Source organism: Contarinia nasturtii, unplaced genomic scaffold (genome assembly GCF_009176525.2).
Source record: "Contarinia nasturtii isolate CC-2019 unplaced genomic scaffold, AAFC_CNas_1.1 Cnas_scaffold_2678, whole genome shotgun sequence".
NCBI lineage: Eukaryota > Metazoa > Arthropoda > Insecta > Diptera > Cecidomyiidae > Contarinia > Contarinia nasturtii.
The window spans coordinates 389,003-403,553 of record NW_022199997.1 but is presented as its reverse complement, the minus strand read 5'-3'; the positions used below and the strand labels follow the sequence as shown (position 1 = coordinate 403,553).

At 33.4% G+C, this 14,551-nt stretch overlaps 3 protein-coding genes across 9 annotated transcripts in view; 2 read left to right on the top strand and 1 right to left on the bottom strand.

The window, feature by feature from the left end:
- The window catches only part of LOC116348940 (uncharacterized protein DDB_G0286591), a 117,776-nt gene extending 114,098 nt beyond the window's left edge, over positions 1–3,678 (top strand). For both annotated transcript variants that reach the window (XM_031780168.1, XM_031780170.1), the window contains exon 14: positions 307–3,678. In XM_031780168.1, the coding sequence (XP_031636028.1) occupies positions 307–1,822 (1,516 nt within the window). In that variant the 3' untranslated portion in view covers positions 1,823–3,678. The remainder of the gene's footprint in view (positions 1–306) is intronic.
- Positions 3,679–5,795: 2,117 nt separating this feature from the next.
- On the top strand, positions 5,796–12,639 carry LOC116348816 (bromodomain-containing protein DDB_G0280777). Of its 4 annotated transcripts, none has more exons than XM_031779955.1 (7): positions 5,796–5,883; positions 8,183–8,617; positions 9,087–9,197; positions 9,273–9,558; positions 9,625–10,412; positions 10,479–11,037; positions 11,110–12,639. In XM_031779955.1, the coding sequence occupies exons 2-7, from the start codon at positions 8,546–8,548 to the stop codon at positions 11,190–11,192; spliced, it is 1,899 nt and encodes a 632-aa protein (XP_031635815.1). In that variant the 5' UTR covers positions 5,796–5,883; positions 8,183–8,545; the 3' UTR covers positions 11,193–12,639. The 4 variants fall into 4 exon arrangements, with proteins under 4 accessions (XP_031635815.1, XP_031635816.1, XP_031635818.1 ...); XM_031779956.1 differs by lacking the exon at positions 5,796–5,883 and adding an exon at positions 6,054–6,143; XM_031779958.1 differs by lacking the exon at positions 5,796–5,883 and adding an exon at positions 6,571–6,630.
- A 341-nt stretch (positions 12,640–12,980) lies between these two features.
- Positions 12,981–14,551, bottom strand: part of LOC116348817 (ectonucleoside triphosphate diphosphohydrolase 5-like) — a 2,556-nt gene continuing 985 nt past the window's right edge. For 2 of the 3 annotated variants that reach the window (XM_031779959.1, XM_031779961.1), the window contains 5 exons: positions 14,207–14,468; positions 13,768–14,080; positions 13,534–13,700; positions 13,308–13,471; positions 12,981–13,232 (listed from right to left, as the gene is read on the bottom strand). In XM_031779959.1, coding sequence (XP_031635819.1) covers positions 13,131–13,232; positions 13,308–13,471; positions 13,534–13,700; positions 13,768–14,080; positions 14,207–14,468 — 1,008 coding nt within the window. In that variant the 3' untranslated portion in view covers positions 12,981–13,130. The remainder of the gene's footprint in view (positions 13,233–13,307; positions 13,472–13,533; positions 13,701–13,767; positions 14,081–14,206; positions 14,469–14,551) is intronic. The other variant, XM_031779960.1, reaches the window with a different exon arrangement.

Genomic DNA, 14,551 nt, shown 5'->3' with positions numbered 1-14,551 from the left:
TAAATTCAATGCTCTTCTCTGTATTTTTTGCACGCAATAAAACAAAAACTAAAGAGCTAATTAAAAGCAAATACAATACCACACACCTTATAACTAATTGCCCGTCACTAAATCCAATCCATTTTCATTCCTAAATGTATATTTGCTGTTTTATGTTTTGTTTTGTATTTTTCCTAATTTGTTTCTTGATTTTTGTGTGTTTTTTTTTTTCTTCTTTTTTTCTGTGTTTATTTTTCGGTTTATCATCATTAATTTCCATTAAACTCACGAACGAAAAAAAAAAATCAATTCAAAAACGAAAAAAAGATCAAATCATGAAAGTAGCACATTGAAAAAGTCGCGTATACCCCGGCGTTCTGGTGGCGAAACTCAAACAAGCACAATGAAATCGATAAAAAACAAAAACACATCACCACAATCACGCCATAATATTCGTCAATCAACCAGTTTTGGCAATCTAACCGACGAACAATCAATGGATTTACTTTATCGCACAATTGATCAGCGCAACGGTCATCTGGTTAAACGAACAAAGTCATTTTGGAAATTTGGTAAATCAGATGATGAAATTCTCGAAGGTATGGCATTGTGGCAGCATAAAGATTTAGTTCAAACTGATCATGAAAAAACGATGGAACGTGAACGTGAGGCAGCTGCCACGTTAAAACGATTGCGTCACCGTAGCTTGGAAAATCAAACGATTATTAGCACAAACAGTTCGGAAACATTGGTGAATGGCCAAAATAGTGTGCACAACGATTTTTCAAGCATTGACGAACCGATCATTTATCCAATAACAAAAAGTAAGATTGATGGGCGCGTTGCAATGCAACAACGCGATGATAGACGTGATGAGGATAATATTTACGCTCGAAATGATCGCATTCAAGCGCGTTCACCGCCACCGAACATGGTTTCACGTGCTAAACTTGTCCATCAATACGAAATGGAACGAGAAAATGAGAAAAATGACAAATACAACAACGATAAGTACAGTAAAAAACAATCGAAAAAAGAACAACAACACCAACAACAACAACAACAACAGCAGCAGCAGCAGCAACAAACACAAAATCATCAGCAATCACGTCAATCACGGCCGAAATCGAGTAGCAAGAATACCAACGGTAAATCAAGTCAACAAGTAATCAAAACCATCGAATATTATGACACCAGCGACATGGATACATTGAAAAAACAACCGAAAAAACATGATTACAGCCGTGATTTTGATGAAGCGCCATTGATCATAAACACAAATTCATTGCGCCGCAGCACGGCGGAAAATCAATTCTTCGATGATGACAGTGTCACAGATGTTATCATGAAAACAGTAAAACGTCAAGAGATTTTGAAACAATACTATTCTAGTGGCACAGACACCGAGCGCAATTCAGCGTCAAGCTCGGATCCATATGATTGCATTGTTGTTGATGATCATTTGGTGCGTCGTGAAAATCAAAAGAATAAACATAAAAATGCAAATAATGGTAAAATGGAATTTAAAACGTTCCGCGGTGAAAGCGATCAAAACATTGAATTGGAAGAAATTAACACATCTCGACCGGGAACTCTATTGCCACGAACCAAATTAGCAAAAAATGCACCGATTCATCGTTCAAACGGATGCTTCAGCGACACCGATGCAATAATGAAATCAAAGAGCATTGACCGACGCGAAAGACGAACCGGCCGACAAGCGACATCAAATGGAAATGGAAAAACCGACAGCAAACATAATGACTATCAAAATGAAAGACCAACTTCGTTTGGACCATGGTATGATTTGTGGGGTCAAGACAATTCAGTTCGTTTGGCATAAAGTTTGTTTGACTTGATTCTATCTAGCAGCAAATTTACATTTTATTGACTTATATGCGCTAAGTTTAGTTCATTAGTACTTTTAGTTTTTATTAACCACATTTTACATTTTAGAGGAAAATAGTCATATTTACATTGAGATTCAAAATGACACGCACACAAACCACTATTAAATGGAATCAATAGGTGAAACAGCATATTACATTGCTGCAAAAGATGAAGCGGCAGCAGCATAAAATGGTAAATTGGTTTTTTGAAGGCGTCGTTTCACACATTTATGGATGAATGCATAAAACCATCTTTTTCGAGCGCATTTCACGTATTGCCAATTAATGAGCTAATAAAACCAATACTTAAATACATGGTTCTTGTTTATGACGATATCCGTTTTCATGGATTGATTCTGTTCGGGGAACATTTAATGTGCACACGTACTACATACAACAATGATGCGCGGCAGTATTAGTTTTATCGACATTCATGCCTATTCACATTCACAAACGCACACCGTCAATATTTCAATTTAAAGTGAAAACTTTATCTTCTCGAACCAACATTTCGAATTAATAGACACGTACATTGCATTTCAACGGTTTAACACATGTGTTCGGTAGTGCGTGTTGATGCGACGTCAAACGAACACTTTTACTCATTCAATCGTTGCGTTATTTTCAAACGGTGTCGATTTTATATGCTTTAAACTTTGAAATGCAAAATCATTTACATTTACACCATGCGAATTACGAACGATTCACTCTCTCAGATTGCGCAATTTATTCGTGAAACAGATAAATGTTTCAAACTTTAGAAGCTTTTGTGCTTTGAGGTTTTTTCTTTTGCTTTTCGCCATTGATGTCGATTCTTTTCAATGAATCTATATGGAAAATTCTTCGATTAAAGTGCGACCCATGTAAGGGGGCCACAAAAAATAATTGCATAGTTTAAGCATGTACTACATTAGGAATACGGAAGGGCAATGGGATTTTTATATTTGTTAAATATGTACGTTAAAAAAAACGATGACGATTATTTGGATCAAAACTGGGAGAAATACACACGGACACGTTTTTGACCTGGCTGAAAAAGCTTTATTGAAATGAATTTTCACGAAATAAAAATTGTAAATAATACGAAGTGTATGTGAACGAGAGCCATTATTACCGCATTGTCAATTTGAAATGGAAACCATAGATTTTCATCGAAGCCGGAAGACTGCAGCTTCATTCATAAGGCGATTTTCTATTAAATAATTTTGTATTTTGTATAAATTTTACCACCTCTCAATCCACTATTATTTCTTTTTTTGGACAAAAAGTGAAATTGCCTTCCAATGTTGACCAAAATGCAAACACATGGAACGAGAAAAAAGTGTGGCGATTAAAGTAATGCTCATGCAATAATCGTAACAGCACTTCGTCAAATGCCGGGAAAATATTTTGTTCTTATTTAATTAGCCATGTACTTTTATACAATAGTAAAATGGAAGCCTAACAAAAAAAAAATACATTCAGAAATTGTTTGAAGTCGGCCGCAAGTAGTAATTTAATTTTAGTCATTCGACTTATTATTACACGATTTAAGTAACAACAAAAAAAATCTTCTACCCCCTCTTTTTGTACATTACAAAAGAGCGACGCGTTAGCGTGCGCTCGACAAAATTATTATAAGTGCCAAATTGAACAAATGAACATAAATCGAAACTAATGAGCTTAGCCGGAGAATGATAGATTCCTGACTAAAAAAAAACTCGCACAACAGCTCAAATCGATCATTCACTTAAGAAATTATTGATTATCATTTATTTCTGTAAAGACATTTGTTTCTTTCTTCATAAGTTTTTTCTTCTTTTTTTTGTCCACACACTTTTTATTCTTTTTATTATTGTTAGTTTATTGATTTTGATTTACGTTAATAAAATTATTACACAAAATGTGCACATTTGTTTTGTTTTTGTTTGCATTTATTTTGTGCTTAAACCTATTTATTAATATCATTAAACTATTTGATCTAATCACAATCAAGTATTTTAACCAATTTGTTTAATCTTCAAGCTCAACACTTTTGATGTTATTGCTAACAGCACTCAACTGGTGGAATTTTGACCATATTACATATGAGAAATTTGACCAAAATTTAAACACATCCATTAACTACATCTTTAAAGTTTTCAACTCAAATTTCGCACTTGAAAAATGGCGCAAGATTTCTCCGTAGTTAAGATCCCTTGTTTTCGATGGAATACGTATAATTTTTTTTATCTAATTACTGTTGCTGTATAATTGAAGCTTTCAACTTTTTGAAACCTCTTCGGGTGAAATGAGTTTTTTTCCCATGAAAATATCCAGTTTTTGGAAATATTTTAGAAATTTTAATTTTTATTTCGCAACTATGTTAATACAGTAACATCCATCAGAAAACAGGGGATTCTAACAGTGTTTCGATTTTTTTTTTTTTTTCAAAATTCCTTTTGCATTTATACCGGTAGCGGTGAAAATAGATAGAACTAACTTGGAAACAAATTTTATTCTCTCTCTTTTTCTTTCGTTTTGGCTCTGTGCTTTCGAAAAAAAAAACATTGCCTATGGATGTGATGGGATTTCGCCGGTGTAAGAACAGTGCGGCTCAATTTGCCACGGTAAAGCTAAGAAGTACTAAGACCAACGATCGTTCGGCACCACTATTGTAAATGGTAAAAGCAAACTGATATCAAAACCAATTTAATTATATCACTTAAGTATCGCCCCCTTCCTACCCTTCATGCAGAATCACTCTGTTTATTACGCTAGTTAGAATTGCTTCCACCACAATGTCATTCTGCAACGAATGCATCTTCCCGGCGCCTATTCAAATATTTGTTTTAAATAGAGTCGAAAAACATCGTTTACACGATAATCGAAATGAAATTTGTTGACTTTGTTATAATGAGAAAAAAAATGCATTTTTATCAATATAAGTGAATTATTTTTGTTACATATGGACCTTTTGTTGTTGGGAATTTATATATAAAAAAATGCAAAGTTTAGATAATTTTCAATATATTCAACGAATTAAATACCAATGTGTATATATATATATGAAAATATTAAGAACCTATGCGAAACCATATTGAAACAATAAATTATAGTATGTATAAGAATAGCATAAGAATTGTCCAAATAATCAAACGTTCGAAACGAACCATATAATAAACCATACGTAACTGATGCATTAGGTAAGTAACCAAAAAAAATCGAATAAAAACCAACGTGTAGCTAGCTGTTTTTAGTTGCAAATCGATGGCATTTGCTCGTTTTCCTTTTTCAGTTAAAACATTTTGAACAAAGCCCGAAAAATTCAGACGTCCCAAAACAGTAGCTGTATAAACTCTAATCTTACTGTCTTTCTGTGGAACAAATTAATCAAAACATACATACTAAAACTATCAAAAGTAAACATTTTTTAATCAAAACAATGAAAGCATATGATCAATTTGTTGTGTCTTCAGATGTAAACGTTTAACAAAATTGATGTGTACACCTAATGAAATTATATTGTCTATCCAATTCTATTCACTCTCTTGATGAGAGAGTGTACCGTACAATACAAATACCAAAATCAATCAATATAAAGTCAGAATCATGTAGAAAATTTCGCATAGGAAATGATAATTAAATAAAATATCGAAATATTATCCGAAAATCCATCGATTATGCGTGTTTAATTTTCAATCAAAAAATTGTTATTTTAAAAGAAAACTTTCATTATGGCGGCTCCACTGAAGCGCTTGAAGAAAGTCTCTCACTTTCAAGAAACATTCCAACTTTAGCTGAAATGGTGTGCTCAAGTGGCGTAGGTGCGCACTCGATGGTTAAAATGCTTCTCGATGGAGACGGTACTTAAAAATCTGTCTATAAAAATCAATTCAGGGCAACCAACTTTTCAGTGTTGACATTAATACACATCATGCAGGTAAATAATAGACAAATTCCAATGCAAGCGATTGAATAATAAACGTCAAGTGCCACAACAGAATGGCGATTGTATTGCTGCTCTTAGCAAAGGCGATACACACAACGAAATGCTGTAAGTAATTAAATGAAACAAGATAAAAAAAAGAATTTTTTAATCGCAGAATTTTCTAAGAAATTCTCTTTTGGTTAGTGCAATTAATTGGCATATGGTGAATTTTGTTAAAACTGCGAAAGTTTTTCATTCGATTTGGTGTTTATTTCTCTTTTTTTTTGTGTTATAGAAATGTTATGTGGAGTTCTCGAATGTTTTGATTTTATCTGTTTACTGTGTGCAATAGAAGTTCCAAATACATCCAGAGAGAGAGTGAGAGTGTGAGTGTAAAGCGTTATTGACTTGTATATATCGTGAGAGCATAATCATAAACAAAACAGCAACAATAATGAAAAGTAAAAAAATTAAAACGTCTACCATAAAAATGCAATATGGAAGAAGAAGTAAAAAAATTGATGTGTATTTGAAAATAAATAAACAGGTTGGAAGTCAGGGCAAATGAACTTTCATGTGTGTTTGTTTTGTGTGTAATAATCAATATATATGTAAACGGTTGTTGTGCTACGGCATGCAGAGTTTAAAGAGCAACGCCGTGAAAGAGTTTCAATTAATCGACAGTCAGATTTGAATGTGAGCCCCAGACAATCATAATTCTAGTGTCTGCAGTGGCCATCTTCAGCGCATGTAAACAAGTGCATTTTTCGTGTCATCATGTATTCAATTATTCATAGATAGTTGCATAGTTCAAACAATATACCAATTTTCGGTTGTTTTTTTCACGATTTATTACGCTTTTCATGTGTATAAGTGAGTTTACAGTATTGAGAGAGTGTTGCAATAACTGGCTCAATTAAAATAACAAGAATATATATGCTGTGTATTTAGTATGTGAATGTGATTGATTCGATGTGAGTTGTGATTCTATGCTTTAAGTGTTTATATATTGGCGTTATTGCAACATGTTGTGTATGATATTGTGCTGACTATGGAATGTCACGCATTTCGTTTATCCATTGATTTTTTTCATTCTCTCTCTCTCTATCTTTCATATTATTTACGCCTAGTTTTGCGTGACATACATTCTACTGGATGTTAATTTCAGCGGATCAAGCTGACAAAGTTGTTTATTTATCACATACATATTCATAACATGTGATAAAACTCATTGAGAGCCATTTGATTTCGTATTGGATTTTCATCTCTCGGCCGCTCTTTCGCTCAAATCATACGCATTTTAAATGAACATTTATCTTCACCGCTACTTTCATTGGTTTGCTCTCTACCTTTGTTTTCTGCTTTTTTTAAAATTTCATTTGATTCTCCATTCTTGATTAGTTTGTTTTATGCCGTTGTTCATTGTTTCACTGTGATATTATGCTTTGTGGCATTCCTTTTATTTCATTTTTTTTCTCTCTTGTTTTTGTTTTTGTTTAATGAATTGGCCTCTCGAAATGATACGGTTTGTGACAATGTGTGTACCAAGCCCGCGCAACGCACTGCCTTAGAATAAAACAAAAGAAAGACAAATAAAACAGCGTAATCGAACCGTTCAAGAGATATGAACGATTAAATTCATTAAAATGAAACAAAACTCATGAATAAATTTCAATTTAACCAGTAGCTGTAAAAGGTAATCGTCGACGCTGATTCATTCAATTGATGTATTTGGATTTGTTGCGGTCGCTTTTCACAATATCAACTCCATATCAAAAACGAAATTAAATCAATTGTTACCATTCCAAAGCGCGTTAGAAAATGATTTTCTTCTTCTCTTTTTCGTTTTCTTCTATCGTGTTGCATTGCGTTAACCATCATTAGTTTGTGCGATTTTATTGTTTTTAATGTGAAGTGAATGTTGTCATCGTCGTCGTCATCGTTAACTGGCAACTTATTATGTGAGAGAGTGAGAAATAAACGAATGACGACTGTTAATTTCGATTTCCTTTCAGTCAAACGAAGTTGTTTAACCAAAACGTGTTGAAAGAAAAGATTGCCGCCGATTATTACTGTGCATTGAATTGTGTTCAACTCTGAAATAAAAGACGAGCTAATGTGTGTTGTTTGACGAAGCAAGTGTATTTATTTGATTGTTTATGTTCTCTACGCGCAAGAGAGAGAAAATAATGCATTTCTGGTTGAATGCATAAAATGTTATTTTTTTTTAAATCCTAATGTTATTTGTGCGCGCCGGCATTTTTCGCATTGGTCACGATCATTACGATATGATTATGACTAATGTGACGATGTTATTTGTTGTGTGTGTGCGCGTTTTTTATATACTTCCTTTTTTTCTACGTATTTTTTTTTTTGTTTCTCATTTTATTTTTAATTTGCTTTTCTCCATCATTTCGTGTTTCAGAGTGCAGTCGCAAGATCTCTGGCTGTGCACGTTATTTATGATATTTGCCACTAACGATCACAAATAAATCACAAAGATGTGATTGCTATTGAAAATTACACTTACACACACATATACACATCTTATACAACTACACCGAAAAAAACACGCAAAAATCGACAACAAAGCGAACAGAAATTATTATTTCTTTTGAATTCTCTTGAATTCATGATTGGCATCAAAAACCAATCAGTAATACACACTTCGTAGTACAATTCGGCACAGATTCGGTGGACTATAGTCAGTGTGGAGTATCCAACTATCCGAAATTGAAGTTAAAAAAAAAAACGAATTTAAGCAAGTCGAACGAGATAAAAGTGTGTAATGGAATTGAAAGTCTGGGTCGAGGGCATACAGCGAATTGTTTGTGGCGTTACGGAAACTACAACATGTCAAGTAAGTTATTCAATCCTTTATTTGGTCTTTTGTTTATGAATTAACTTGACTTTGTAAATACCAAACACCATTTCCAAAATTGGACTTTTTCAAGCATCTCATTCGGTGTGATTTATTCAATGAATGAAACAAACGGTTGAATGAACCAAAACTAGATAACCTGCAAAAAAAAGAAAGGAGACTTTTTAGCGATTTGATTGAATCGATTAATACGTAAATTTTTATCTGGTGAATGGGAAAAAAACGACATTTTTTGTTTTCGTAAAAATGAAGAGATTATCAAACAAAATTATACAGAATAAAATACTTTGTAATCAATTCACATTCACAATGCTTTTAGCAATCATTTCACATTTTTCATGCAGATAATTGACGTTGTATATTTTTAATGAGGGAAAAAATAAAGTATAGCCTTAATTTGTAAATGATGTGTTAATATGTCTGACCCTGGGTTAATTGTTTCGTTTAGGATGTTGTGTTTGCATTGGCTCATGCAACCGGTAAAATTGGACGATTTACATTGATCGAACGATGGCGGAACAATGAACGAAATTTGGCACCACACGAAAATCCATTGAAGGTAAGCTTGAATCGTGAATAATGTATATTCATGGTGATACTATCGGCTAACGGAATTTCGTTTTTCATTCTTTAGATATTGATGAAATGGGGTGAATATTCGAGTGATGTGCAATTCATATTGCAGCGTTCAGATCAGCCGAAAAACGGGAATAGTCCAGATCAGGCGGCAAAAAATCCAGCCTCATCGCCACAAGCAACCGAATCACCGAAGAAAGCAAAATCAACATTCGATCAACCCATAAACACCGATCAACTGTCATCATTGCCATTGGACGAACCAAATACCGTTCAAAGCTTAACACCCGAAAGTATTACAACGAACGAGCATCGCAGAACTGATTTGATTGGAATTGTTAAAGGTGATTTTCACAAAAATGCAAAAACAATATTAACAAACTAAGCAAAATTTTTCATTCTGTTCACAGGAGTACCACATACAACGATGCAAAATTTGACTAAAATATCGCCACCACTCTCGCCATGTTCGTCCACAACCGGAACATCGATTACAACGACCAGTGATTTCGCTGACATTGACTATGCGTCGAAACCATTGCAAAATCTGGTAAAATCACCAATTTTACAATTTAATTCGGCCGATGTGCGCAATTCATTGGACCGAAAAACGAGCGCATTCCGTGAAATGGTTAATTTAAATGATGACCGTACTCAACATTCCCATCGAAATAATAACAATAACAGTACCAATATAAGTACCACCAGTAGCATGAGTGAAAATTTGGATAGTACAACTGAGTCGTATAAAAATGGTCCACAGATTAGCACCACCGGAGCATTAGCACCACCGCCATATCGAAATCCACCGTCACCAAAAACCAACTCACCGCTGTTGCATCAGTACAACAATCTATTGATACATCATCAAAAAACAGACAGTCAAAGCAGTAATACAACTAATAACAGCGGCAAATTAATTGATTTTACAAGCAATAAAGCATCTCATTTTATGAAAGAACAATCACCATCACCCACGGCCACATTGAATGCCCAACAATTTGTATCAAATCGTCAATCATCGCCAAATATTCATATAAATGCGTTGAGCAATTTACAGGCGATTGTGAATAGTGCGACAAGTGATAAAGATCTTTTGAATGATAATCAATTCCAGAATGCACAGTACAGAGAATTATTGCAATTGATTCATTTGCAACGGGAGAAAATCAGCAATCAACAAACCGATATTTCAAAGGTGACTTAAATGACTTATCAATTCGTTATTATCAATGTTTAAAAATATTTTCTTCTCTTGCAACAGTACGATGCAGAGATTATCTATTTAGAGAACAAAGAGCGAGACCAAATACAGCAATTAGATGCCATTACGCGTGAGATCACCAAAACGGATCAACTATTTCGTCAGAGCAGCGAACAATTGCAAACACTTCAATATGTCGAAGAGGAAAACAAACTGGTTCGGCAACAGGAAAAAACTTTAAAATCCGAGATAACATTGTTGAGATCGAAATTGGCCAATTGTGAAACGGAATTGTTACAGTGCAAGAATAAGATTCGTTTACTAATGGATGACATTCAAATTGAACAATCGTCGCTCAAGTACGAAGGTCAGCGGCAACAATTCGAAATCAATTTGTTGCACGAGGTGGAACGTATTCAAAACGAGATCGACATAGCCGCACGAAGTGCAGATTCAACCAGCAAAATAAGTGATAGTCTCAAAAATGAGGTAACTGTAATTGAAACAGCAATTGCTGAGAAAAAAAGTTTTTTGGAAAAATTGATCAACGAAATGAAAGAGGTGAATTTGCAAAGTTTAACTGTTGCATCTACCGAGGAGATTCGCAATTTACTGGAGGGTATGTGAAAAATGAAAATTATATGCACTCGAATGTATTTGAAACAATGGTTTCTCTCTTTTTTGAATTCAGGATCACATCGACCAGGCAGTACACGCCGAATAATGGGCTCACCGAGACAATTAGATGGACACCCACATGGCGTCTGGGTTTAAAATCAATCAATCATTTACTTCAACAACAAAAAATATTTCAATTTTTCGACAATTTTTCCATCGGCCTATCGCTAGATTTTTGAAGTCTTATTAGTAAAATTGAAATTCTTACCTAAAACAAAATAAATCACACAATTAACTCTAATCAAACATCTCATCAAATATACAACACATATCATACACACGTACACAATACACACATGAATACACATCATCAACACTTGACCACATCATATCGCAAAGAACCAATTTAATTGAATAATAATATAACTTAATAGCATTTATTTTTCCATTTGAAATTTGAGAAAAAAAATCTTAGAATTTCAAATATATTTCCAAGCAATCTCGCTTGATACGAAAAACACTTATTTATGACAAAAGAAAATCCTATTTAAAATCGAATGAGATATATACGTAACTAGAGAAAAGACAGATTTTGAAGAAAGATATAACCTAAAGTATTTGGAATTCAATGAACATTCAGACATTCCATATTTAATGAGATTTTTAGAATTTAACGAACAAACTCATGTATTTCGCATTTTTTCCATATCATACAAACTACGACTCACTGTTAGAAGCTTAAAATAGCAATCTTTTTATTAAAATATTTATGCAAAAAAAGTAGAATTTATGAATGGCACGCAGATGAATAATGGCCACCGCCAACCGTCAGTCAACACAAGCATATTAAAATTTAATAGAAATAATTCAAAGGAAAGGAATTTAATTGCAGGAACCACTTCAGTATCTACTTTCATTTAGCACTCGATTCGAAAATGTCAGTACAAAAAATGCTTGGACTTAATCGAAAAGAAAAGAATTCATGCAATATTTTATTAGTTTTACACAATTTACAAGCTATTTTATTTCTCCCGATAGTTAGTTATAAATATATATTGTAGGTGACATCAATCGATCGGAATAATTTTAATTTTCTACACGATTTAAGGATTTGATCAAGTTATTTTGTAATTTTTTTATTCGTTCTTCTGGTACTTGTATTCAATTAGCTCATTCGGCTGTAGTTGAATGCAAGTAGCTGAATGTGTTCTTTTTATTTGAATTTGATGCACATTTTATTTAGGTTATTCTATGAGCACGGAGGTGTTGCGTAAGTTTTCAAAGTGATTGAAAGGAGATTATCAAATTCTAGTCGAGGAAATGTACTGCAAACAAACGCCATTTTTTAGATTTATTTCATATTTTAAAAAAGATCCTCGATTTGAAATCTTGTTTCTCCTAACGAGACGAAATTAACTTTGTTTGAACAGAACACTTTTTTTGTTTATGTTCCAAATTTTTTCGAATTGCTCCAATCGGCAATGTTTTATTTCAAAATTATTTTTGCGCGTTTTCAGGTAATTTTTGCCTCGAAAGTGTGCAGTCAATTAAACATTCCATTTATTGAATCGATTTGTATATTTTTCCTAGTATTAAATTAGAAATAATTCTATCATGTAAACAAACATTACATTCAAATTTACTTCAATAAAATATCTCATAGAAATGAACAACCTGAATTTCATTCATGCAAATAATTTTTTTTCAGAACTTTTCAACTATAGAAATCTTGAAATATAGCCTTTGCACTTTACCTAGCATTTTTACTCATCGACATTCTCTTTTTATCAGGTTGAAAGAATTGGTGTTGACCATTCGACTCGAATCAAAATCGATAACAGGAGGGAATTTTGGTCAAAACGCCCCAATCGAATCGAATGAATTTATGCAAAAGTCCATTCTATCTAATATAAACTCCATTTCGGAACATAAAACGACAATCTCTACTACAGTTGTGTCTATTTCAAAACTTGCATATCAAATTCGTTTTGATTGCAATTTCAAATAACATTTTGTTTAATGCAATATTTAGAATACAATAAATATAGTTACAATTTGGGCATGCTGATAATAATTATTAATTAAGAATTAATTCTATTTGTTGTCTATTTTCTTTGTTCGCCTTATACCAGTCAATTGATCATATGCAAAACCGAGAGCCCATGAGATATAGTGACCCTTTAATTTCAGATGGAACTGTTCGGAAAAAAGAGAAAATATCGCTCTAAATCAAAATCAAAATTGAAAGTATTTTGAATGCATTGACTTTACATTGACTCTTGTTTCTGGTTTCAGTTCATATCCATCGTGCAGTAAAACATAAACGTAAATTAAATTGAGGCATAAGATTGGATTCTCGTCATTTGCAATACTACATTCTTTAACTGCAGTTGATAATATAACATCTAAAGATGCTTGGCCGCCTTCTTCAGGATCTGGAAGAAACATAGCAACTTAAATATTTTTGTATATTCTAAATGATGCAATTTCTACGTACCAATCAATCCAGCTGCATTGATTACTTTGAAAAATCCAGAGAATGCGAAGATTTCAGTGACATTTTTTAACGGGGTGGGTTTTGGTGTAAGTAAAGTTGACATCTTTTCTTCCACTAGATTCATACATGCAGCAATATCGACAGTTGAAAGATTATTGGGAATTCCACTGGAATATAAAACAAAAACAATTAGATTCTTTATTCCATTCGATATGGAAAGTGTTTTTTGTTTACTAGACATTATGTGATGTGGTGTCCAATTCGATTTTATATGGTTTGCTATCGGGATGAATACAAACACTATACCAATCTGTAGCTTCATCCGAATTACCATGGCCGAAAACAGCATTTCCAAAATATTTTCTACCCAAATTCGAATAACTGATAGAAAATAAATCCATTTTGTCTTCGGGTGATGAGGTTTCCACCGTGAAAATATGATCGGCTAACGTGTGATCATTGCTCTTTTCTTTCAATGGAAATGTCACTTGTGTACTAGACCCACCCAAATCAAGAGCGGCCACTGTATTCTCAGTACCTAAGCGGTCTGAAATTATTAATCGTATGTTTACGAGGAATTCGATCATGTGTATATAAAAATGTTAAACATGTCAATCATAAAACGAGGAAAATGAATTTTGAAATATGACTAACAATCAATGAAGTGTCACACCTAATAGAATATTAGTAGTAAACCATGAAAATATTCCTTCGTCGTCACCACTCAAAATTGTGACAGCATCATCTTTGACGGAAAATCCAGACTTCTTCAACGTCTTATCAGCTTCTTCTAGTAGTGTGTTGGCTTGTTCAGATTTCAGACTTCTAAGACCACCCGTTCCTGCCAATGCTATCGGAGTGTTTGACAACACATCCGACGAAAGTTGAAGTTTTTCCTTTACAATTTCCAAAAGTTTTTCAATACTTTGAGCGCCCTATTTTATGAATAAATAAACTTTTCGAAATGAGCGGATACATATACAGCAGTAATGTGCGAAGGGGGGGGGGTAGGGGGGGG